This window comes from Micromys minutus (genome assembly GCF_963924665.1).
Source record: "Micromys minutus genome assembly, chromosome: 5".
In the NCBI taxonomy this organism is placed as follows: domain Eukaryota; kingdom Metazoa; phylum Chordata; class Mammalia; order Rodentia; family Muridae; genus Micromys; species Micromys minutus.
In genome coordinates, this window is record NC_137974.1 from 58,171,151 (window position 1) to 58,198,434 (window position 27,284).

General features: G+C 41.6%; 1 protein-coding gene across 1 annotated transcript in view; it reads left to right on the forward strand.

The window, feature by feature from the left end:
- POLH (DNA polymerase eta) overlaps positions 1-27,284 on the forward strand; it is a 38,479-nt gene that overhangs the window by 6,954 nt on the left and 4,241 nt on the right. Inside the window, exons 4-10 of the mRNA XM_080916694.1 lie at positions 404-618; positions 4,417-4,586; positions 8,039-8,142; positions 10,582-10,701; positions 12,736-12,859; positions 13,887-13,952; positions 25,170-25,339. Coding sequence (XP_080772820.1) covers positions 404-618; positions 4,417-4,586; positions 8,039-8,142; positions 10,582-10,701; positions 12,736-12,859; positions 13,887-13,952; positions 25,170-25,339 — 969 coding nt within the window. The remainder of the gene's footprint in view (positions 1-403; positions 619-4,416; positions 4,587-8,038; positions 8,143-10,581; positions 10,702-12,735; positions 12,860-13,886; positions 13,953-25,169; positions 25,340-27,284) is intronic.

Consider the following 27,284-nt stretch of genomic DNA (forward strand, 5'->3'; position numbering starts at 1 on the left):
CAAATTGTAGTTGTTTGAAGATAAACTCTGAAGCAAAAAAACTGTTCGGTTGTATATAAATAAGAAAGGAATAAGCGAACAGAGACTGTTTCAGAATGCTAGGCTTTTCTTTTCTTTTTTAGAGAGGTCCTTGTCATAAAAGTTCAAGGTCTGCATGCTTTTTTAAACTTAGTATAATGCTAACATTGCAGGAAAAGGCTTTCCTAGGATTTGTTCTTTTCCTTGTTTCTATTGTTTTTCTACCTATCCCTCATTACCTTCAGTTGTGTAATTATTACATCTCCAGTATGCCACTTGTTACTTGCTTTTGTATATTCTTGTTTACTTTGGAAAGAAGAACATGGGGTTGGCAGTCACAAACTTGTATCCACTTATTGCCTGCATGTGTGATTCTTATACTTAGGTACCGTGAAGCTAGTGTTGAAGTGATGGAGATAATGTCTCATTTTGCTGTGATTGAACGTGCCAGCATCGATGAGGCTTATATAGATTTGACCAGTGCTGTGCAAGAAAGACTTCAAAGGTTACAAGGTCAACCTATCTCAGCAGACTTGTTGCCAAGCACTTACATTGAAGGGTTGCCCCGAGGCCCTACAATAGAGGAGACTATTCAGAAAGGTACTTGTATATCATCATGTTACTTCTGCATCCTGCTTTTGGAACCTGCTTTTTGTGGTTACGCTGATTCTTTTTAGAATGATTGAAAAGAAACTTAAATTATCACCTGTATTTATCATGAAAAGATATATAAAATCTCTTATCTTTCTGGTTATTTGCATGATGAGAAACTGTTTATGATAGTTAATATCTCTTTCGATATGTAGCTAGGGTAGTTTAGTGTTATCAATGGAAGGTAGAAGACTAATTCCTTCATCTGTAGGTTAATTTATATTATTGTCATTTAGTTTCTTGGTTTCTTTAACAAGCAGAATGAGCTTTTCATCCTTTGCTCATTTTTATGTGTTTTGTCTGTGTATATGTCTTAGGACCACAGGTGTACAGTGCCAGAAGAGGCCAGAAGAATGTATTGGATCCCATGCAATTGGCATTACTGATAGTTATTGACAGTTGTGAGCTGCTATGTAGGTGTTGGGAATTGAACCTGGGTCCTCTGGAAGAGCAGCCAGTACTCTTAACTGCGGAGCCATCTCTCCAGCACCAGAATAAGCTTTTAAAATGGAGGCCTTAGGAGTAGAGAGTTGATTAATTTAAACTTTTTCCTCAAGAGAAGGGTCTTTCTTTTCTTCTTTTTAATAATTTATTTACTTTACATCCCAATCGACGCTTCCCCTTCCTCCTTTCTGTGTTGCCTAGGCTGGCCTCAAATTCTATAACCTTCTCCCCTAATCATTGAATTAGTAGGATTACAGGCTTGTGCTACCACATGGATATGAGGCTTTTATTTTGTTTTGCACTGGAGGCAAACCCAGGGCCTCCAGTATACTAGCAAGTGCTTGTCCTCTGAGTACATCTTCAAACTAAGAAGTTTGGGTTGGGCCTGTGATATTGTTCTGTGCCTTTTCTATCGCTATGCAGATACCATGAGCAAGACAACTTACAGAAGAAAGAGATTGTTGGGCTGATAGTTTCAGTGGGTGAGTCCATGACTGTCATGAGGAGCAAGGCAACAGTCAGGCAGTCATGGTGCTGGAACAGTAGCTGAGAGCTAACCTGCTTGATAAGACAAGGAAGAGAGACCTAACAAGGAATGTGATGGGCATGGATGGGCTTTTGAAACCTCAAATCAAATCGTACCCTCAGGGACACACCTCCTAATTCTACCTAAACACCAAAACTTGTACCAGCTGGTTACCATGTTTTCAAACCTATGAGCTTATGGGGGCCATTTTCATTCAAACCAGCTCAGCTAGTAAAGGCACTTTTACTGCCTGATGACCTGAGTTCAATCCCTGCACTGTGAAAGGGAAGAACCGACTCCTGACACTGTTCTTTGACCTCCATGAGTGTGCTTTGGTGCATACTCCTCCTCTAACATTTTATATATTTTAAATTTTATTTTTATATTCATTGGTGTTTTGCCTGTGTGTGTGTCAGAAGCCCTGGAACTAGAGTTACAGACAGGTGTGAGCTGCTATGTGGGTGCTGGGAACTGAGCCAGTGCTTCCAGTTGGGAGCCATCTCTCCAGCTCGACAAATAATTTTTCAAAAAGAGTTAAAGTAGTTTAAGAAAATGTGGGTAAAGCAGGAGGAGTTGAAGGGATAGAGGTCATTCTGAAGTGGACTCTGTTGGATGACTAGACAATGGAAAATGAAAGAAAAAAGTTAATGCTAGTTAAGTTCTGAGCTTTTATTAAGAACGGGGCATTGGGAAAGGGAACCTTTGAGAAAGAAGATATACTTGGTTTTAGTTATGTTTAGTTTGAATTTTTATAGAATGATAAGCATAAGAGGAGTTCTCTCAGGCGGTGGCAGTCAAGATTGGCGCTAAAGGGAGCTTAGAGTCAGAAAGAAAGATTTGCATGTACTCAGTGCAATCAAGTCGGACCATAGGATTACTAATTCGCAAGGGGAAAGACATACAGAGGGGAGAAAGTGTTGCTCACTCGCCATGGTAGGGTACTGTGAAGACATGCCAGCCCTGGAGAGACATAGCAGTCATCGGAAGGTGGCAATGCTTCCTTCTGCATGCTCATCTGACCCATCTTTATGGTGTTTGGACTTTTACTTCTCCCAAGAACTCTGAGTATATTTTCTTGCCATATACCTATCTCTGCATCTTTAACCAACCTGTCTGTATTTCCTGTGTATCTGTTTCCTTTGCTGTATAATCATGTTTTATTCTATTTCACAACTGTGAATTTGTGAATGATCATTAAGTTCACGATCATGAATAGTCCTACATTGAGTTGTAAAGATGTTTTAGATTGGATTTTAAACTACTCATATGGAATCATTCTCTAAAATAATATAAATATCTGTTTAAGTGAAAGTTGATGCTTGAATAAATTAGGAATGTTTTCTGTTCTACTTTTGTTTTTGAAACAGAGCTTGATAACCAGACCAAGCTGGCCTTGAACTTGCAGTGATCCTACTGCCTCTGCCTTCTAAATGCTGTTGATTATAGTTATGCACTGCCATCTACTACAATTCTGAATATTTTCTAATGAAGAAGAATGTTCAAGAGGAAGTTTAAGCCTGGCAGCAGTAGCAGTGCATGCCTTTTATCCCAACACTTGGGAGGCAGAGACAGGCAGATCTCTGAGTTCAAAGCTAGCCTGGTCTATAGAGTGAGTTCCAGGACAGCTAGAGCTACAAAGAGAAACCTTGTCTTGAACAACAATAGCAAAAAAAAGAGGAAGTGTAAGGAAGAATATTTGAGGGCACATACTTTTATATAATTGTTTATAGACTGGTAGAATACATAGCTAGCATGTGTGAATTATGGGTTTCAGCCTAGGTACTGCAGAAATCAGTACATCATTACTCATGAATAATTGTTAACAAAGTGTTTGCTACACATTATCACTTTAAGTTTTCATAGGAGCTAAGGCTGCTGGAATTGGTATATGTGAATGTGATTGGTCTTCTAAACCTTTGCATCTAGGGCTAGTGAAACGACTCAGCAGTTTAAAGCCCACTTGCCAAGCCTAACAACCCAAGTTTGATCCCTTTTGCCCACGTGTGTGTATGCACATGCAAACAAAACAAACTGTGATCATATATAAAATGAGGCTGGAGAGATGGCTTAGTGGTTGAAAAACGTTAGCTGTTCTGGAGGAACCCAAATTGGTTCCCAGCATTCACATTGCTAGACTCACAACCACCTGAAACTCAGGCTCCAAAGCATCCAAAACAGTCTTCTGGCCTCCAGTGTACCCACACATGTGGCCTACAGTGACATGAATAAGATTAACTTTTGAAATAAGTTGTAATTTTAAGTACCTCTTTTTTATTTGTTTAAGACAGTTTCTCTGTGTATCAGAGCCCTGACTGATATAGTCTTTCTTTGTAGACCAGACTGGCCTCTACTCAAAGAGATCAGATTGCCTCTGTCTCCAAAGTACTAGGATTAAAGGTGTGTACCACTACGCCTAGCCCAAAATCAAATTATTTTTGCATTAAATCAAATATAGACATGTCAGGGATATGCTCTAGGAAATATGTCATTGGGTGATCTTATAGTGCAGACTTAGAGAAAGCTAGATCATACAGTCTCATACATGTCAAGTTCTAATGCCAAATACTGTGATTTATGTAGTATGCCCTTGAGCAAATATTATATGATTCATGACTGAAAATAATGAAGTAAAAAAAATGTCAGCTGGGCAGTGGTGGCTCACATCTTTAATTCCAGCCTGATCTACAGAGCAAGTTCTAGAATAGCCAGAGCTACACAAAGAAACTGTTTCAAAAACAAGCAAACAAATGTCTAAATATGATTTCAACTTTTTTCAGAGGATATTCGAAAGCAAGGCTTACTTCAGTGGCTTGATTCTCTTCAGAATGATGATTCTGCCTCTCCAGACCTACGGCTGACTGTGGGAGCCATGATTGTGGAAGAAATGAGAGCAGCCATAGAGAGGAAGACTGGCTTTCAGTGTTCAGCTGGGATTTCACACAATAAGGTGAAGGCTTATTGTAAACTTCAAAGAGAAGCATCAATATTTTTAGTACAGTATAGCAAGGATATTAATGGGTATTTAGAGTTTGTATTGAGAGCCAATTGTGGTAGTACATATCTGTACTTCTTCTGCTGGGGAGGTAGAAACAGGAAAATCATGGGGACTGGAGAGAGGGCTTGGTGGTTAAGAGCACTGACTGTTCTTTTAGAGGATATGAGTTTAATTCTTACCCACTACATGGTTGCTCGCAGCTCTTTGTAACTACAGTTCCAGGGAACCCAGTACTTGTGGTCTAGGAGGGCACTGCATGCACATGCTGTACAGGTACATGAAATAAACATAGTTTTGTTTTGTTTCATGTTTTGGGATTGGTAAGATGGTTGGTGGTTGGGGAGAAGCACTTTACACCAAGCCTAATGACCTGAGTTCTATCCTAGAACCCACATGGTGGAAAAAAGAGAACTAAGTCCTATGGGTTGTCTTCTGGCCTCCACATATGTTGCGGTAAATATTAAAAAAGGTTCTCTTGGCTACTGTTCCCTAGGATCTCACTCTGGGAGCCGCTCCAGTGTGGAGCCGAGTGCCCGATCTCTTTCTCTACCACTCCATCCCCTAGGTGGTTAGTTGCCAAGCCTTGCACACACACATCTTATTCCTCGGGCCCCTGCACCAGATCTACACACTCCAGCTGCCTCTTAGCCATGGCCTTCACACACTGTCCTCAACAGCCTGGTAAAATCATGACTCAACAATCAATAACTTAACAAAAAGATTTATATGTTAAATTCTCAATCCATAATCTCTCCACATGATATGCTTACAACCAGTTGGTAAAGATATAAACCACCCACCTCGATAAGATAAATTGAACTATAGAAATCCATTCTTAGAAAGTATATATATATATATATATATATATATATATATATACACACATGGCCACAAGGACGGAGATGGATCATCCTCGTTTTCCATGTTGAATTTCCTGCTTTCTCCTTCTCTTCCACCTTACCAAACCTTTGTCCCCACCCCACTCTCTACTGTCCAATCATATATCGCCTTGACATCAACCTACACACATGTGCAACACCATCCATTAATGTAACAAAAAAAAAAAAAAAACCTTAGCTACACTGGGCAATCGTGATACATGCCTTTTATCCCAGCACTTAGGAGGCACAGGCAGGTGGATCTCTGAGTTCAAAGCCAGCCAAGGCTACATAAGGAAACACTGTCTCAAAAACAAACAAAAAACTTCACTAAAATTCATGTTAAGATTCAAATAAAAACTTAATACTATTACTTTGCATTCCATAAGTATTTTCCTAAACAACAGCTAAAAGTTGAAAAAAAACCATATTTTCTTAATGCCTGAACTACCTGTATAGAAAAGCAGAGGCTTTGAACTCACATATTGCCTATTTATTTTCACTTAACTGTATACTTTTGTTGTTATTTTGTCTTGTATTTTGACTTTTTGAGGCAGGAGCTCATGTAGCTCAGGCTAGGCTTGAACTTCATGTGTACCAGAAATGACTGATCTTTCTGTCTCTATCTCTCAAGTCCTGGGACAGTAGGTATGTGCCACTACACTTAGCTTTCTTGTTTCCTTATAGAACTGCTTAGGTATGTTATGGGTCTGTCTGTTCCTTGTGTCCTGTGTTTGTGTTTAGCTATGTTTGTATGATGTAAGCATATGTGTCATAATCTATTACCCCTGTGCTGTATTTCTTTTGAGGCAGGGTCTCTCTCTGAACCTAAAACTAGCATTTTTTTGGAGGAGAGGGAGCTATGCTAATAGCCAGCAAGTCCCAGAGATCTTCCTGTCTCTTCCCCTTCCAATGCTGGGGTGTGAGTGTTTGCAGGATTGAATTATGCACATCTTGTTTCAAATGTGCTGGGATTCAAACTGCAGTCCTTAGGCTTTAGAGCAATAAGAGAAAGGCTGTAGTAAAATTTAATTTGGACGAGTAATTTTACAATAGGAGACACAGACAATTCTCAGTGTCCCAGGAGAATTAATACTTGATTTTCTAACTTACAGGATAAAGTGCAGTGAGTCTGTGGGACGTCCATCAGCTCAACCAAGGCTCCATAACTGAGCAGTAGCTGGCTAGACTATTGCCACTCTTTTCTCCCTCTAATGAAGGAAAGTTGCTAAGCTGCACAGAAGAATTTTCTATTTTCTGGCTATATGGAAGGAAGGCAAACAATATTCCTAATGTAATATAAATCATACTAAATATTGTTTTGTTGAAGTTACTGAAGAATTTTATTAATACCTGGGCATGGTGGTATATGCTTTTAATCCTAGCACTTGGGAGGCAGAGGCAGGTGGATCTTTGTGAGTTCCAGGCCAGCCAGGTCTACATAGTGAGTTCAAGTGCAGCTAGGGCCAAATAATAGAGAGACCATCAGGGTTCTCTACAGCAGTGGTCCTCAACCTATGGGTCATGACCTCTTTGGGGGTTGAAAGACCCTTTCACAGGGGTTGAATATCAGATATTCTACATATTATATATTTACATCACAACTTATAACATAGCAAAGTTAATAGTTATAAAGTAGCAACAAAAATTTTATGGTTGGTGGTCACCACATCATGAAGAGCAATGTTAAAGGGTTGTAGCACTAGGAAGGTTGAGAACAGCTGCCCTAGTGAACAGAACCTATAGAATGAATGCATATAGATGACTTGCTAGAATGGCTTACAGTCTGGTCCAGCTTGTCCAACAATGGGTCCAGGAATCTAATGGTTGTTCAGTCCATGAGGCTGATGTCTCAACTGGCCTAGACGAAAGCTCTAGTGCCAACAAAGGAATAGACTTGCCAGTGAGAGCAAGCAGGCAGAGAGAGAACAAGGTTCCTTCTGTGTTCTTTATATAGGCTCCAGCAGAAGGTGTGGCCTATCATCTGCTAAAGGTAGATCTTCTCATTTCAAAAGATGCTGATTAAAAGTGGGTCTTCCCATTTCAAATAATTAGGGAGAAAAAAATCCCTCACAGGCATACCCAGATGTGGTCAATATGACAACCAAGAATAGCCATCACAGATCATGCATGTCTCAAATGAGGAATGTTATATGTAGATGTCAATCTGTCTACAAGGGGGGTAAACATGTATAACCATCCTGATTATATGTCTGTGTCTGTGTATGGACAAGTCTTGAGCTTCTGTCCATTTCCAAATGTTGGCAATCCAGGATTGCACCACCATCTCTGCCTACTTTAGCATTGTCAAAATTACATGAGTTAGAAGTTTCTTCTCTGTTTTTCTAAACCTATTGTGAGAAAAATCTCAAATAGATGAAAAAAACAATGCCTTGAGGAAAACAGAGGATGGAAAAGCATAGGGAGAACTATGAGGAAATGACTTCCTGTGGAAACTGTTAGTGTGTGTATGTGCATGCATGTACCTCAGCAATATTAAGGATTTTCTGTTTTCTGTTCTTCCAGGTCTTGGCAAAACTTGCCTGTGGACTGAACAAACCCAACCGCCAGACTCTGGTCTCACATGGGTCAGTGCCCCAGCTCTTCAGCCAGATGCCGATTCGTAAAATGTAAGGATTCAGTACCTCAATCCCATGTCCTGTGCGTGGTCTCTGCTTACGGTGGCTTTTGTGCTTCATTCATGTTTGCTTGGACTCAGAGAATAGGTACCAGTCAGAGAGGCAACATTGAAAACTACACTTAGGCTTTTTTTCTAAGTGAATTTTTACTTCAGGATTATATGAAGTATATACCTAATCATGAATATAAAACAAAAAAACAAAGAAATAAAAACTGCCAGGTATAGTGATACACACCTTTAATTCCAACACTCAGGAGGCAGAGGCACCAGGATCTCTGAGTTTAAGACCAGCCTGGTCTACATAACTAGTTTCAGAACAGCCAGGCTATGCAAAAGAGCGTCAGAGCAACAAGAATGAAGTGAAATATGGGCATGGTGATATCTGCCTGTAACCTGAGCACTGGAAAGACAGCAGCAGGTGCTATACTTAGGAATTCAAGACCTGGTTACCCAGGGCTGCATAGGCTGACCATATCCAAATAAAACAAAGGGGCTGGGAAGACAGCTCACTGGGAAGAACACTTGTTGCCCAAATATGAGGTCCAGATCAAATCCCACCCCCACCCCCAACCCCAATAAAAGCCATGTGTGGCTGTCTGTGCACTTGCCTTGTGACCTCAGGGCTGTGGAGGAAGGAAAGTGCCCTATATAGCCCACGAACTGTGGGAGTGGACATGGGGACTCCTTGCACTTTGCTGGCTGCCACCTAGCTCCAAGTACAGTGAGAGACACTGTCTCAAGGAAATAGTTCCAAGAGCAATAGAACAGGACACCTTAAATCCTCTAGCCTTCATGTGAACATTTACACTTGTCATACATACATGCACACAAACACTCACACACATTCCTCAGCTCTACCTTCTTTCTGGCTTTTTATTAAAAGTCTGTTGACATGTAAAAGAATCTTTTTACCTGGGCAGTGGTGGCAAATATCTTTAATCCCAGCACTCAGGAAACAGGTGGGGGAGTTCTGTGGGTTTGAAACCAGACAGTCTATAAAGTTCGTTCCAAGGATACAGAGACCCTATCAAAAACCAAAACAAAAGAATTTTTCTTCATTGGTCAGTGATAGTGCCTGGGAGGTAGAGGCAGGTGGATCTCTGTGAGTTCAAGGCCAGCCTGGTAATACACAAAATTCCTGTATGGCCAAGGCTGCAGAAAGAAAACAAACTAGTTTTTTTTTTTTTTTTTTTTTTTCTTCACCTGGGAGGGTGCTGAGACAAGGTCTCTCTATACTTCTAGGCTGGCCTCATACTGGTGGTGTTCCATGTGCCTCAGCCTCCTAAATGTTAGGGTTGTGGGTTGGAGCTACTACATCCAGCTGGAATGTTACTCTCTGTTATCAAGGGGTCTGTCTGTGTGCGTATCACAGTAAGGTCTGTGTTGCCCAAGCTAGCATTTTTGACTAGCTGTGTCACCCAGGTTCACCGGGAGCTGAGTTTATCCCCCTACATCAGCTCACTGAATGCTTGGGGACACAGATGTAAGCTAGCATACCTGGTTTCCAGATGTAGCAAACTGCTCTCCTGTGAGGCATGAAAACAAAGCTGATCTGAAAAAGCTTTATGGGGTTCAGGTGGTAGAGAGCCAGCCAAGGACAAAGCAGCATGGAGACATTGAGCAGAGAGAAGGGAAAGTGTTCAGATACTCAGTAAACCAAGGGAGCCAGGCCAGGGTCTGTACTGATGAAGACACTGAAACAGAAACACTGAAGGTAAGGTAAGGATGGATTGCTTCAAAGCCAGCTGGAGAATACTGGCCATGGAAAATATTTATTTTGGGCTTGGAATTTTTTAAATTTTTTTGTTTGTTTTGGTTTTTTGTTTAGTTGGTTTTGCTTTTTTCGAGAAAGGATCTTCTGTAGCTCTGACTGTTTTGGATTTACTCTGTAGACCAGGCTGGCCTCAAGATCACAGAGATGCACATGTCTCTGCTTCCTAAATTTTGGGATTAAATGCCTGGCTGAGTTTGGGATTTTAATTTCCAAATGGGACAATGTGTTTTACATAGCTGAATTTTATATACAAGAATAAGAAAAAAAAGAACTTTTTACATACAGTTGACTTGATAACAAATCAATGGTGAATATTTTATTTATGCTCCTGTTAATCTTCCCAGGTTCTAGCTGGGAAGAATCATGTAGCTTTATTTTTCTGTGTGTGCATGTGCGCGTGCGTATAGGTACACTTACTGAGCTGGCTGTTGTCTTCGTCAGGGATGCCAGCATCAGACTCTTTAGTCAGCTTGGCTTCTTGCTGAGCTGCTGAGCCTTCAGCTCTGTGTTGGACAGCTAAGAGTTTACAGAACTAAAGTGTACTCTGGTTTTCTCTAAACCTTTTGGAGAACTGCTTGGAGCAGCAGAATGTCTTTGTTTTGGTTAGCTGCATATTTAAATGTAACCTATAAATTTCTTCTCTCCTTTGTTTAGCCGAAGTCTTGGAGGAAAGCTAGGGGCTTCTGTCACTGAAGTCCTTGGGGTAGAATACATGGGTGACCTGACCCAGTTCACCGAATCCCAGCTCCAGAGTCATTTCGGAGAGAAGAATGGGTAAGTGGTTTATTTTAATTTTCTTTTTATTTTATTTTATGGGGGGTGGTGTAAGACAGGGTCTCAGTGTGTAGTACTGGCTGTCCAGGAACTCACCCTGTAGTACAGGCTAGCCTTGAACTCAGAGATTACCTATATCTGCCTCTCAGGTGCTAGAATTAAAGGTGAGCACCATCACACTTGGTTATATGGTTTATATTATTTTTCAAACATAATCTTTATGGAGATGCTAAATTCACTACAGATAAAAGCTTTTAGTCGGAAGGGCCAGATAGCCCAGGCCAGATTCAAGCTTGTTATGTAACCAATGGTAACCGTCAAGTACTGATCCTGTCATCTCTCTCTACCTCCCATATCTAAACACACATTTATCTACATACCCAGCCCAGGACTTGTGTTCCTGAGGTCATTTCATGGTTTGGAAATATTAGTTCCCACTAGACGGTAAAGTACTTGGGAGATAGAATCACAAGTCTGAGATCAGTATGATCCACATAGATAGACCTCGGCACAAAAGAAAAATGCCCCTAGAGAGGGTTTGCTACAAGGCTCTTGATTCTATCCAATTCCCAGCACTGCAAACATTTTAAAAATTAAATAATTAGCTCACTATGGCCTATCCCTCTAGTGTCATTTTCTTATATTCTTGGGTGGTTGATAAGAATCATTCATGTGAAAACGAAATATGTACTGTTACCTTGTTTACTTTTGCAGTACTGGGAATTGACTTCAGAGCCTTGTACTTCTTGTACTTGCTAGAGAAGCACCGTACTGTGCAGCTAGACTACCAGCTTTTCTCCTTTACTTCTTACTCAAGTCTTACTAAGTTGTCCAGGTAGGCTGTAAACATGTAATTCTTCTGCCTCAGCTGCCCAAGTACCATGAATTTGAGATCTGCATGACCAAGCTCATCCCATTTTATTAGATTATTTTGTGTGTGTGTGTGTATGTGTGTGTTTTATTTTGCTGATGTTACATTCAAATGTTTGTTTCATTCCTAATAAGTATAAAAAGATGGATTTATGGCTTTTTTGTTGGTGGTTTGCAAAAAATGAATAGTGATTTAGTTTTAGAAAGTAGGATTAGTTCTCCCCTTGCCAATGTTAGAACTATTAGAATGATTTAAGAATGCCAAGGGCTCTGTCAGAACTTAGGTATGCTTAACTTTAGACACAGTTTTTTTTTTTTTTTTTTTAAAGATTTATTTATTTAATATATAAATTCACTGTAGCTGTCTTCAGACACACCAGAAGAGGACATCAGATCTCATTACAGATGGTGTGAGCCACCATGTTATTGTGGGGATTTGAACTCAGGATCTCTGGAAGAGCAGTCAGTGCTCTTAACCACTGAGCCATCTCTCCAGCCCTAGATACAGTTTTTTAATTAATTTAATTGAGACATGGTCTCCAGTAACATGCCTTGGACTCCTGATCCCTCTGCCTCTACCTCATAAGTGCGAGGACACACCAAACTACTAATTTCATTTTCTTTTTGTTTGTAGTCTGGGGATTGAATCTAGGGCCTTGCACAATTGTTCTACCATTGAGCTATGTTCCCCAGCCTCAGTCATTTATTTCCATGAATAGGATAAAAGGCTAATGTAGGCATTTTGTTTTAACAAGAATAATTGAGCAGTCAAGCATGGTGATGTGTGCTTTTAATCTCCCTCCTTTAATCCGGAGGCAGCGGCAGGAGGATCTCTGTGAGTTTGTGGCCAGCCTGGTCTATAGCCTGAGTTCCAGGGCAACCAGAGCTATACAAAGAAAGCCTGTCTCATAACAAAACAAAAATTATGTTAGGCATGGTGGCTTTTATGTTTATAATCTTAATGGGGCAAAATGTCACGAGCTGGAAGCCAGCCTGGGCTGCATAGTATGTGCTGTTTATAAATAGGTTAAACCATCATGGTGGCTCTCACTTATAAGCCCAGTAGGATCACAATTAAAGGCCAGTTGAATGAATGGTGAGACTCTTTAGGAAGTAGACAAAACCACGGAGAATAACTCTTAATGTCTTTTTCTGGATTTATAGGTCTTGGCTGTATGCCATGTGCCGAGGTATTGAACATGATCCAGTTAAACCCAGGCAGTTACCTAAAACTATTGGCTGTAGCAAGAACTTCCCAGGGAAAACAGCTCTGGCTACTCGGGAGCAGGTAAGCAGACCTTCCCCACAGAACACTGCTGCTTTTAAAGCAGGTAGTGGGTTTTGGTAGCCCTTCTAAGTATACTGGGTTAGATGGTTACCTTTATTTTAGGTATCAAAAGGAATAGAAATTTATTTTTTAAATTTGAAATAATTAGTCATTTTTTTCTCTTTCAACCTAAAAAGGTGTAAAATAGTTGAAATACACAATGAAATTTCACATGTTTTTTTATAAACTTAAAAAACCTAAGATATTGTACCTCACCCAGCTTAGGAATCTTCCTTAGAATTGGAACCTGGTAGAATTTACCAGATGGCACCTTTAGGAAAAGTGAGGTGACAGGCTTGGAGCCTGAGCATGGTAGAGCACACTGTAATCTGGGCAGGCAGGAGGCAGAGCCAGTTACACAGAGTTGGAGCCCAGCTTGGGTTGCAATATCCTGAGTAAACAAATGGTGTTTCACATGTGTATGGATATGTGTATGCAGACACCAGAGGGAGATGCCACATAATCTGCTTTATTAGCCTGCCTTATTCTGTTGAGGTGATTTCTTATTGAACCTGAAACTGTGTTGGCAACCAGCAAAAATTGCTGAGATTCTGCTCCTGTGTCTGTCCCCCGGCTGTGGGACATACTGTGTGGGGTGTTTGTATTGTGGGCACTAGGACTGAAGCGCCCGTCTTAATCTTGCACTGCAGGCTCTCTCCCCTAGGAGCCATTTCGTTTTCCCAAGAACTAAGAACATTTTTTCTTGTTGTCGAGGGGTTTTGTCTGCGTAGCCTAGCCTTGAACTCATGATTCCTCTGCCTCAGCCTCTAGAGTGTGGGATTACGGGTATATATACTATATCTGACTGAAAATCTTGAGCTCAAGGAAGAACACAGTACTGAGAGCTCCATGATTAGTTACAGGGATCCATCAGGTGAACAGTCCACTGCCTGCTTTATGATGTGTCTGCTTAATGAAAGATTTGTAACAAACAAACACACAAACAACCTGAACATTTGAACATTTTTGGCTTATTTTTTTCTTATAGGTACAGTGGTGGCTTTTGCAGTTAGCCCTGGAACTTGAGGAGAGGCTAACCAAAGACCGAAATGATGTAAGATTTTCTTTCTCTATTAATGTTTGAGACTTACATGGCACCTGCCTCTTACCTGTGGAGAAGAAACACAGAGAAAATAGAATCAGTTTATGGAAATGTATAAAAGTTTGTTTGGCCAGATGCTTTTAATCCCAGCACTAGGGAGGCAGAGTCAGCCTGCTCCATACTATGTGGTACATTCCAGGTATCCATGGCTACATAGACTGTTTCAAAATGAGAGGAAAAAGGTTTGTTAACTTTTTAGCCTTGAACTTGCCAATCCTTCCTTCAGGTTCCCAATATCATAGGCATGACTTACCAAGCTTGGCTGAATATTCTTTTATCTTCTTTTAACACAGTTCCATAAAACAGTGTGCTGGGCTGAGGACTCAGCTTAGTTGGTAGAGTGTTTGCTTAGCATGTGTAAATACCAGAGCCCTGCCCCCGAAAAAAATTCAATCACTGGAGTCTTTGGAAGCCTAGCTTTGTAAACATAAGAACTTCCTCTAATCTTGCCCCTCCCTTACTGTTTTGTATTTTCTTATCTAAATTCTCCTGCATCACAAAATGGATTCGTGGGTTTCATCAGAGTAAATCTCTATTGCCTTTAAACATAGTGGAAGGTTGGTTATTTTCTAATTATTTTGTGTGATGGATGTGTTGGGCACACATGTAGAAGCCAGAGGATGACCTTTGTGGATTCTGTTCTACCCTAGTCTTTCTATAGGTCCCAGGGATGGGACTCAGGTGGCAGGCTTGCACTGCCAGCACTTTGCCTACTGGACCATCGTGTCGACCCCATAGTAGAAAGTTCTGAGTTTTATTTATTTCATCTTCATGTCTTTGTGTGCATGACATGTGTGAAGGTGCCCTTGGAGGCCAGAAAGGGCATTGAATCCCCTAGAAGTAGAATTAGATATGCTTGTGAGCTATCTGACGTATTTGCTTAGAACCAAACTCAGCTCCTCTGCAAGAGCAGCTAGCCTTCTTAACTGCTGAGCCTTTTTGCCAGACACCATAGTGGAAGCTTTAAAGACAAAGTATTAGTCAAACATTAGACATCTGTTTCTGCTCTAAATAGCTTTGTTTTGTTTTAAGATAGGGTCTCGCTGTGTAGCTTTGGCTGGTCTACAACTCACAGTGATCCACCTGCCTCTACCTCCCAAATGCTAGGCATCTTGAACCCTTCCTTCTGCCTCTACTTCGTAACTGTCTACCTCCTGCCCTGGATATCATTCGTGTGTGTGTGTGTGTGTGTGTGTGTGTGTGTGTATTACATATATATATTACATAAAATGCATCCATCTAAAGTGTATAATTCATTGGTTTTAGTATGTTCCAGAATTTTATAACTACAATCAGCTTTATTTTTGTTTAGGGATTTTTTTTTTTTCTGAGATAGGGTTTCATGAGTAGCTTGTCTATGCTGGACTCACCCTGTAGACCAGGCTGGCTGGCCTGGAACTCAGAGATTTGCCCACCTCTGCCTCATTGCATGATGTGACTAGTGATGTGTACCCCAACTACCCAGCTGTTTGCTTGGTTTTTAATTTAATTTCTGAGACAGGCTCTTACTATATTCCTGGTTGGCCTGGGTGAAGCATTATATAGACCAAGCTACCTTGAACTGACAGACACGTGTCTGAATCTGCTTCTTAGTGCTAAGACTACAAGTGTGTGCCGCCACACCCAGCTTCATAGAAGCCTTAGAATATGTTCATTTACTCCCAAGAGAAATTCTATACCCATTAGCAGTCATGCTCCATTTCTTACCTACTCGGCATCTGTTGTCCCCAGCATCCTTCTAATATGATGGTGCACACCATTCATCCCATGCTATATGAGCTGCTGAAGCCGGACTTAACCAGGTCGCAAACAAACAAACAAAAAAACAGAACAAAAAACCATAAAAACAAAAAGACAAAAAGTCCCTAGATACAGTGTATGCCTTTTTCACTTAGCTCACCCCATTATAGCACGTCAGTTATTACTGTCGCACCCCACCTCGACCAGCAAGGAAGACACGACCCGGGGAAGATCTTCTTCAAGAAGTTTATTAAGGATTCTTGAACAAGCTTCTGCTTCTGTTTCTGCCTTGGTCTCCGCTCCTGGGGGAGGGAAGGGAGCAGGCTAAATACTCTAGACTGGCAAACCATAAGCTGCTATGTGGGCAATGCAGATAGGTTGTAACCATTCGGAAGTTAAGGAGTCAGGCAAATGCGTCCAAATAAGGAGTTGTTTATTACAGGGAGCGCTCGCCATCGGGAAGGCGGAGGTCAGCGCCATCTTTGGGGCGCGGCACAGCGCAGCTCCCTACAGTTCCCCCCTTTTGTTTTATTAGGCTGGCCTTAATAGCATAAGCTTAGCACGGCGGACACCCCCCTCCCCCGCAGTGCCCCCCCCCCACCGTCTTAGGATCATCCCTTTATTGTACCCGTCTCTGGATAACCGTGTTGTCCTCACGTCTCCTGTCTTAGGTGAAAGGGAAGGTGCCCGTCACTGGGCAGGGTCACTTCAAAGCTCAGGGACGATGTTTTATGCCAAGTGTACCAAGGCCGGTATTTGTCTTGGTCAGCCAAGCCTGTGGGGACTGTCCAGCCTCAATGGCTTCAGATGCCTGGCCTACCATGGCCACATGGTGATGTTGGGTAAACCTTAATCTGCATAAGCACCAGAGGCATACAAAGGCTACCAGCAATAAGAGAATCCCAAGAGCCCCCATTCCCGCCCACTCCTTCAGATGGTTCATAGCAGAAACGATCCAGGATGACAGTTCTTCTGAGAGGGAGGCGTCTACTCAGGTGGAGTTCACGTTCACAATGGCTATGCGGAGCTGGTCCATCAGGGAATCAAACTCACCAGTCCAATTTCCTAGGAGATACTTAGACATTTGTTTAGACAAGTTTGTAGCTCTTGTAAAGATTTCATATTGAATGCTAGTAATGCACAAGCTAGAATATTTCCATTGGCATCCCAATTGGGCCAATTGCCACAAAGTATCAATTTGTTCTTGCATAAGGTCAATCCTTTGATTGACCACCATCAATCCTCCCTTAAGTTGAGCATTAACGCTTGCTTGTACATCAAGAGCCTGAGCAACATTAGATGATAAATTATTTAAGGCATGGGCTGTGGTCTGCACAGATTGGCTCATGGCAATAGCTGCGGTGGTAGCTCCCACAGCGGCAAGAGATATGGCAGTAATAATGGCCGCAGTGATGCCAAAATCCTTCTTCTGCCTAAACAAGGTCATAGCATGAGGTGCATCCACAGGGACAGGCACCCATCTGGGCATGTGAGCAACCACAGCAATACTAAACTCTTCTGCATCCCAGCATTGCGTGTAAAAACAGGTGCTATCAGAGCATAACAAGAACCCTTGAAACACCTGACTAGCATTCCAAGGCCACAACTGTCCCCAGTCTTGACTGTAACAGTGTGGTGCCCATTTGGGCTGTGGAGGTGCACTTCCATTAAGCCATTCTCCCTTTGGCCACCAACCCGAAATCTAGGAGGTAATACCTGAATCACAATAATCATTCAGATCATAATAATTCCAGGTTGCATTTTGAGAATATAGCCTTATACAAGAATCATTCTCCTGAGTTATATTATTTTCAAGGACAAAGCATAGGCTTCCAAGCAAAGATATATTTCTGCTTTCTCTGATACTGGCTATATCTCTATCTAATGGTAAATATGGCACATCAAAGGTTTTATTGGAACTAAAAAGATGAGGGAACAACTTAGCATTATGACGTATCGGCTTGGGTCTCAGGAATACCGACAGTATTCCCCATCGGGGCTCCACTTGAGTCTGCAGTTGGTTCACGCTGAGTAGCATCAGCCACAGTAGCATCAGCCACAGTAGCATCTTCATTCTTGTTGCACTTTCTGGTTCGTCTCTCAGGAACCCATAGTGGGTCTTGTCGGTCCTGGGGAAACACACAAACAGACCCTCTTGCCCACGCCAACACGTGCCACAAACCTGTAATCACATCTTTCCATTTGACATAACACTTCAAGCCTCCTTGGCACTGATGTCGGTCAGCAGCAGAGAGGCCATCAACATCCAAAATAAAAAAATTCAGGGTAAAAAGGGCTAAGGATAGTTGTTCCTTGGAAGACCTGCCATGGCCTATTCCCCCCTTTTGTTTTATTAGACACTCTTTCAACGTGCGATGAGCTCAATGAGCTCGCTCAACAATACCTTGTCCTTGGGGATTATAAGGCAGGCCATGGCTTAACTGTATATCCATTTGTTTACAAATGGATTTGAAAGAATGGGCAGTGTATGCTGGGCCATTATCAGTTTTTAAGTGTTGGGGCTTTCCCCAGGCAGCCCAGGCTTCTAGGCAGTGTCCAATGATGTTACGTGCCTTTTCTCCACTCATGGCTGTAGCATGAATGATACCTGAGCAGGTATGTACAGAAACATGAACATATTTTAGAGTCCCAAAACTAGAAATATGAGTGACGTCCACTTGCCATACTTTGAGCGGCAAGAGACCTCTGGGATTGACTCCTATCTCAGGAGGGTGATGGAAGGTAATACATTGTTGACATTCTAAGACAATTTGGCGAGCATCAGCTCTAGATAACTTAATTTTCTGCTGTAAAGTCCTGGATGGTACATGAAATTGTTGATGAAACTGTCGTGCCTGATCAAGAGATGAGCTAAGAAAAACATACTCCCTTCAGGTACATTTGTCTACTTTATCATTTCCTACACTCAGTGATCCGGGCAGTCCATTGTGTGCTCTCACATGCTGAACAAAAAATTTTTGATCCCTATGCCAAATCAAATTCTGTAGTTCTTGCAAGAGAGCACTCACTGTGCTGCTAGGTTTAATTGGTCCAGCCATGTCCAATATTTTAACAGCATTAACAACATAGGCTGAATCTGAAATTAAATTAAAAGGAAAGGAACAATTTTTGAACACTTCTATTACAATCTTACTCTCAACAATTGCGGAGAATCTGGGTGATATTGGTATAACACAGGCTCTTGTTGCTCTATCATGTAGGCTCCACAGCCTGTCTTAGATCCATCAGTAAAGATATTAGGGGCTCCACTAATGGGAACAGTGGAGGTAACCTTTGGAAAAATTACCGGATGTTCCTTGAAAAACATCAATAATGGATGTTTTGGATAATGGTTACTTATTTCTCCTGGGAATCCACAACAAAGAATGGCCCAGTCATCCACAGTGCCACATAGGACTTTCACATGCTGGCTAGAATATAGTACTATAATGGAGGCAGGAGTTGTGCCAAAAAATTGTATGCACTGTTGAACTCCACTCTGAGCTAGTTCTGCAACAGATATAGGGTAGTGTTCTACTGACTTAGCTGGGGAAGTTTTTGGATATATCCAAAGTAGAGGGCCATCCTGCCATCACAGCCCTGTAGGTTGCAAATAAGTGGCTAATATGCAGAGCTTAATATCCGCACTCTATTTCCATCGATTTAAGGTAGCATTTTGTAACTCCTTTTCAACTTTCCTTAAAGCTTCCCTTGCTTCAGCAGTCAATTGCCTGGGAGAATCTAGAGCCGAATCTCCAGCCAAAATATTATACAATGGCTTTAATTCATAATTTGGTAATTTTAAATAACACTTAATCCAATTGATATCTCCCAATAATTTCTGAAAATCATTAAGCGTTTTAAGATTATCCTTACTTATCTCTACCTTTTGGGGAATGACAGCATATGGATTCACTCTTGCTCCCAGGTAATTTACTAGGTCGCCCTTTTGGACCTTCTCAGGGGCAATGAACAAACCTTTGTCTTCTAATAATTTTACTAATTCTCCATATGCGGTATCTAGCAGGCCTTCATCCTTAACAGTTAACAGAATGTCATCCATATAATGAACACATCTCAAAGCAGGGAATTTGCTTTTTAGCGGGGCAATGGCATTGCCCACGAACAGTTGACACATTATAGGGCTATTGGCCATACCTTGGGGGAGGACCAGCCATTCATACCTCTGATCTGGCTCCTCATGGTTACATGATGGGACAGTAAAAGCAAACCTCTCACTATCCTTAGGGAAGAGAGGTATAGAGAAAAAAACAGTCTTTTATATCTATTACTATTACAGACCAGTAAGCTGGCAAGGAGGATAAAAGCAGCAGCCCACATTGTACTGGGCCCACATTGATCTGCATCTGTTGATTAATGGCTCTCAGATCATGCAACAATCTCCATTTTCCTGATTTCTTTTTGATAACAAATATTGGAGTATTCCAAGGAAACACTGATGGCCTTATATGATTCGTTGCCAGCTGTTCTTGTACTAAAATTTTTGCTGCCTCAAGCTTTTCAGAGGAAAGTAGCCACTGAGTAACCCACACTGGCTCCTCTGTCTTCCAGGTAATGGGGATGCCTTCCTTAGTGGCCCCTAGGAAAACCCAGGCCCTGATTTTTATGTCTCTTTTGGGTAATGACAGGGCTTACTCTTCCTTGGAGGTACTTCCCTATTCCTTTACCAGGAAAGCACCCCATATTTTTCATAATCTCTTGTGAAGTTTCAGAATACTCATTAGTCAACTTAAAGCCCATGTCTGTTAGCAAATCTTCCAAGCACTAATTAATGGCTTCAGGGAAGGCTTCTATTTGTTTCCTGACGGATGAAATCAAAATCCTGACCTGACGGTTTATGTGAACCAACTCCTCAAGATCATGTTAAAGTCTCCCAGGAACTGTACTGTGAAATGGGCTCCACATTTCAACTATGTAAGATATGTGCTGAGAATGATGAGGATGTGAAGATTGAGCCCTGTGGACACTTCATGTCATGGCAGGAATCAGAAGGTCAGGGCTGTCCTTTTTCCAATGTGAAATCAAAGGTACTGAGCCCATCGTGGTGGATCCATTTGACCCCAGAGGCAGTGGCAGTCTATTAAGGCAAGGAGCAGCTAATGTATTTCATTTTTGTATTGGTCTTAAGAGTCTTTTTGTAGTCCTACAGTCTCCGTCAGGAGAGAGTGGGTTTTTATTAAATGCTAACCGACCCCAGAAGCAGCACAGAAAGCAGTAGAGGTGCTGTGCTGTAGCCCTAGTTAAGGACTTAAGACTTTCCTGTTAAGAGTGTGTGTCTCTGTGTCCATGTGTCCTGTCATTATAAGATTATCCTTCTGTGTGTGAATCTAGGCAGGGAGTTAGCACAAGAGCTTCAGGAAGGAATCTCTGCAGACTCCCATCTACTGTGGTACTGCACCTAGTCCTGCTGGATATTACAACTTCAATCCTCCCCTTTGGCTTAGATTATCATGTACTTAGTTAGCCATGTTTTATATTGTTAGAATACCCATTGTCCTTTCCCTTGGAAACTCCTTACTCCACCTCCTCCTGCACTTTCTTTTCTGTTTCACTTTCTGTCTTTTTAGATTTTTTTTTTTTTTTTTTTTTTTTTTTTTTTTTGTAACATTTTGAGGGCAACCCGCCCCTTTTCTAGCACTTGCTGATGACACTTCTGATCCTTAAGGCAACTATGCACCAGCCTCCACACAGGCCGGACTCTGGGCTTTAACTTCCCTTGGTCCCAAGCGAAATCCAGATCTTTCCCTAACTTATCCCAGCACCCCACAGTTAGGTTTCCTGAGACTGTGAACCAAGGTGCAGTGGTATCACACTCATCCAAAAACCTTTCTAGGGTGCTCTTCTTCATTTTGAGGTTTACTTTGACAAGAGTAGCTCTTGAAGAGCCAGAAAAATTGGATGAAACTGAGAAGTTCCCGTCCTAAATCTTTTACTTTTGGTTTGCTACTGCTTGTGAGAGCTCTTTCACTTTCAGTTTGCTACTGTTGCAAACTTCCTTGCTCACATGGTGGCCATGCATGCCTCTCTGTCCTGCACTCTTCTCAGGCATGGTGTCTCTCCTCTCCTCCACACTCTCCCTACATGGCATATCTCTCTTTCCTCTTTCTCTTCCTGTTCCCAAGTCCAGGAATCCTAAAATCCCACCTCTGTCTGTCCTCCTCAGCTAATGGCTCTTGGCATCTTTATTTACCAATCAGAACCAACTTAGGACAGGTTCCCAAAAACTTCTTGCAAACACCTTCTTGTGCAGTTTTGGGGAACATGATTAGCATTCTTGTTTTGTTTTTTATTTTATTTTATTTATATGAGTACACCGTAGCTGTCTTCAGACACACCAGAAGAGGGCATTAGATTCCTTTACAGAGCCACCATGTGGTTGCTGGGAATTGAACTTAGAATTGAACCACTGAGCTTGTTTTAAGAATGCTGGAGAGATGGCTCAGTGGTTAAGAGGTCCTGAGTACAATTCCCAGCAGCCACATGGTGGCTCACAACCATCTGTAATGGGATCTGATGCCCTCTTCTGGTGTGTCTGAAGACAGTGACAGTGTACTCACATACATAAAATAAATATAAATAAATCTTTAAAAAACAAAACAAGCAGCTAAGCAGACATCTGAGTGCAGGTGTCTGCAGAGATGAAGAGAGCTAAGTTACAAGGAGTTGGAAGCCACTTGATGTGTGTGCTTGGAACTGTACTCTGCCCTCTGCAAGATTTATGTGCATTCTCCCACTGAGTCTACTCTTGAACTAAACATGAGTTTGTTTTCCTTGTTGATAAAGCACAAACATCCCCCATTTGGGGCACGCCGCTCTTCTCTGTCAGTCCAGTTTTATTCTCTATTGTATTTAACACTTGATCTTTTGATAGCTAGACATCACCGTGTGTGCACCTTCCCTAGAGAACTGCTACTTCTTGCCCTTATACTCTAGTTCTGTGGGTGGCCAGGACAGAATGGCTGAGGCTGGCAGGCTGCAAGTCAGCTAAGGAAAAGAGGCAAGCTGCGGTCCAGGGAGAGACCCTGCCATGGGGAACAGTGCTGACAGCGCTAGAGGATGCTCATGTCCTCTTCTGGATGGCACATGATTGTGTACATGTGCATACACACACACATTTAAAACATAATATCACAAAGTTCTAAGCTTTAGTTTCCTCTTGCATATCTAGGCATAGCAGACACCCAGTTGTAATAACAGCTTTTTCAATCAAAGCTCCTTTGTAACTTGTATTCTCTCTTGGGACTGGGAAGGTGATTTAGAGCACTGGCATTAAATGATGGAGTTTTTCTAAATACTCTGGTTAAGAGCCCTGACTGTTTTTCTAGAGGACCCAGATTCAATTCCCAGCACCCACACGGCAGCTCACTCCTGTCTATAACTCTAGTTCCAGGGCTCTGACACCCTCCCACAGACACACATACAAGACACTAATGACCAAAAAATAAAATAAAAAAATAAATCAAGATGCATACCTCTACACATATGTCTTATACCCATTTCCACACCCAGTTGTGCTCCTAATAATTTTTGGATATTCTTACTAGCATCTTTTGACTTTGGAAAGGGGTCTGTCTTAGGGCCTCCATTGCTGTGAAGAGATACTCTGACCAAGGCAACTCTTATAAAGGACAACATTTAATTGGGGCTGGTTTACAGGTTCAGAGGTTCAGTTTATTATCATCAAAGAAGGAAGCATGGCTTTATCCAGGCAGGCATGGCACTTGAAAAGGAGCAGAGAGTTCTACATCGTCATCCAAAGGGAACCAGGAGATGACTGGCCCTTCTAGGCAGCTAGGAGGGAGGTCTCAAAGCCCACCCCCACCATGACACACTTCCTCCAACAAGGCCACACCTCCTACTAGTGCTTTTTCTTGAGCCAAGAATGTACAAAGCAGCACAGACAGACTTTTCACCAGATATACTCGGCCTAATGACCTTTATTTCTGTCTGTTGAGTGTAGCATTCAGATGCTTCCACTTAACTGGAGTCACTGCTTGCTGTCTCTAGAGGCACTCTACACTGCTGTCTACAGATGGCTGTGAAAAAGTACACACAAATGTCAGCTGTGAGAGTAAGAATCTAGACTGAAGAGTAAGTGTACTGAGAACTATTAATTCTCAACAGCCTAGATTTCAGACATTTTCCTGGCTTGTTTTCCAGTATCATAGTCATTTGTCATGAAAACCATTCAGGAAAGTCTCAAATATATTCTGTCCTATTCCATTACCTGTCAAATACTCTTTGGTGTTTTTGTTTGTCTCTTAAATAATAAGCAAGTGTCCCGTGGATCTGAGGCTAGCCTCCAATTTAGCTATCTATAATTGATGACTCTGAACTCAAAATTCTTCTCCCTTATTTACCACCATGCCTGGCTTATATGTTCAGACTCTAGGCTTGCATGCTAGGCAAGCAGTTTACAAGCTAAGCTACATCCCAGTATATGCTTTAATATTCTGTGATAATTCACCCAATTCTAACTTCTTTTTTTTCCAATGCTGGGGATCAAATCCACCATCTTACATATGCTTTTTATAACTAGAAATTGCACAATTTTGTGTGTGTGGGGGATGTCCTGTAGTTATTTTTTTTTTCCCAAGACAAGGTTTCTTGGTGCAGCCTTGGCTTTGTAGACCAGGCTAGTTTTGAACTTACAGAAATTCACCCTGCCTCTGCCTTCTGAGTGTTGGAATTAAAGATGTGTACCACCACTGCCTAGCCTGTAGTCAGATTTTTAAAAAGATTTATTTATTTATTATATATGAGTACACTGTAGCTGTCTTCAGACACACCAGAAGAGGGCATCAGATCTCTTTACAGATGGTTGTGAGCCACCATGTGGTTGCTGGTTTGAACTCAGGACCTCTAGAAGAGCAGTCAGTGCTTTTAACCACTGAGCCATCTCTCCAGACTCTCTGTAATCAGATTTTTCTTTGGGAATTTTTACTATAGTCTAGGCTCTATAGTACTATATACTGGGCCCATTGTCTTATGCTTGTATGTCTTTAATATACATTTGTATTTTATATAAATAGGTATTAGAATAAATAGCTCCCTTTTTTGTTTAGTAATTTTTCATTTTTTTTAAGACTTATTTATTTATTATATATAAGTACACTGTCGCTGTCTTCAGACACACCAGAAGAGGGCATCAGATCTCATTACAGATGGTTATGAGCCACCATGTTGGTGCTGGGAATTGAACTCAGAACCTCTGGAAGAGCAGTCAGTGCTCTTAACCACTAAGCCATCTCTTTAGCCCAATTTTTCCTCAGAGAGATTCATCTGCCTCTGCCTCCTTAAATTAGTTGAACACCATGCCTAACTTTTTAATTGAGTTTGCATATCATTTTATTCCCCTGAACATGCTCTTAGTAACTACTTCTGGCCTCAATCCTTCTCTCTGTACAGAATGACCGGGTGGCCACTCAGTTGGTCGTCAGTATTCGGGTTCAAGGAGACAAGCGTCTCAGCAGCCTGCGTCGGTGCTGTGCCCTCACTCGCTATGATGCTCACAAGATGAGCCAGGATGCGTTTGCTGCTATCCGAAACTGTAATACATCTGGAATTCAGACTGAATGGTGAGACCCATATTTTCAGTTTATCTTCTGAAAAAGGGGAGTGGGGCAGCACTGGGCAGTGGTGACCCAACCTTTAATCACTGCTTGGGAGACAGAGGTAGATGGATCTCTGTGTTCAAGGCCAGCCTGGTCTACAAAGCCAAATCTACATAGAGAAGCCCTGTCTGGAAAAAAAAAAACAAACAACACCAGCAAAAAGATAACCCAAAAGTTTATTTTGTTACTTAGCTGTAAAGTCAGTGAGCTTATCAACCTTTATCTGGGGTAATTTTTTTGTGACTCCTAACTAGTAACACCTATTAGATGGGGGTGATCGAGATCGAAGGAAGATGGTAAAAATGAGGAGATTCAGCCAGAAGGGGCAGAGGCAGGCACATCTCTAAGTTGGAATCTAGCCTGATCAATAAAGTGAGTTCCAGAACAGGCAGGTATGCACAGAAAAACCCTGTGTGTGGGGGGGTGGGGGTGGGGGGTCAGTTGCAATTTTTTTTGTTTTGCTTTGTTTTCCCTACATTTGGTGTATTCTGGTACCCATGGGTGCATTAGGAGCCAGAAGACATGAACCATTCCTGCCCATACCATCTTACTGTATTCAGGGAAAGGACGTCCTGCACTTGAGGACTAATACACTTAGGAACTTCTTAAAAACATCTTTCATGATTGTATTTTAGAAATTCTTCTTGTAGTCTAGGCTCTGTGTACCCAACCCATTATCCTGTGCTTAGATGTTTAGTATGTGTTTGTATTTTTTCTAAATAGGTTCTAAAATAAAGTCTCAATTTTTGCTTACTAAATTTTTTTTGTTAAATGTTTTGTTTTAGACAAAGTCTTTCTAAAGATTTATTGTATGTGAGTCCACTGTAGCTGTCTTCAGACACACCACAAGAGGGCATCAGATCCCATTACAGATGGTTGTGAGCCATAATGTGGTTGCTTGAACTCAGGACCTCTGGAAGAACAGCCAGTGCTCTTAATTGTTGAGCCATCTCTCCAGGCAAAGACAAGGTCTTTCTATGCAGCTTCTTCCTCCTGGGAGCTGGAAATGGAACCCATACCCTCTGGTGCATAGGCAGAATTCTCCTGCTGAGCTATACTCCAGGTCTTCTTTATTATATTATATACGTTCTATATAAATCTCACTTTTGTCGGGCAGGAAGAAGTAGCCAAGGCATGATGAAACAATGTTTGAATAATGTTTATTTTTCTTTCCAGACATTATCACCATAGATGTTTTTAAGATAGGTCCTAGGCAATGTAGCCAGAGATTCTCTGCACTTCTGGTCCTCCTGCCTATGTCTCCCAAGCGCTGAGATTACAGGGCCCCTACCACCACATGCCTGGCTTGTGAGGGACTTGGGATTGACCCAAGGCTTCATGAATAAGAAGCAAGCACTCTCCCTCTACTGCATTACAGCCTCAGCCCTAAGTCAAGGCTCCTCACCCCATACTCAGTTCACCTAAAGTACCGCTTATCTAAATATCCTGGCATGTGCACAGAACTGTTAATGTCTGCTTTCTGTTATAATTGCTTGTTCACAAATACTAACGTTACACAGACCCGAATAATAACTGTGGTGCTGTGTTTACATGAATCATGAATCCTTATTTGAGAACCATTACAGGACCACTAGCATTGTCTATTTATAATGTGGTGCCAAAGTATAAATCCTGAGGACAGTACCAACATTTTCTTTTGCTGTTTGGGATAATGTCTTGCTATGGATCTTAGGCTGGCTTTGAACTCATGATCTCTCTTGGCTCTAATACTGGATTTCAGACATGTGCTACCATATTCAGTTCACGGTAATTTAAAAATAGCATTTACTTTTATATGATTGAAGAACTAACTTGTATATTAAAGTATGTTTTTTATATCCTGAAACTCGGTTCATATGGAGATACATAATGAACATTTTTTTGGAGGGAGATTTTTTTGGAGAGAGTA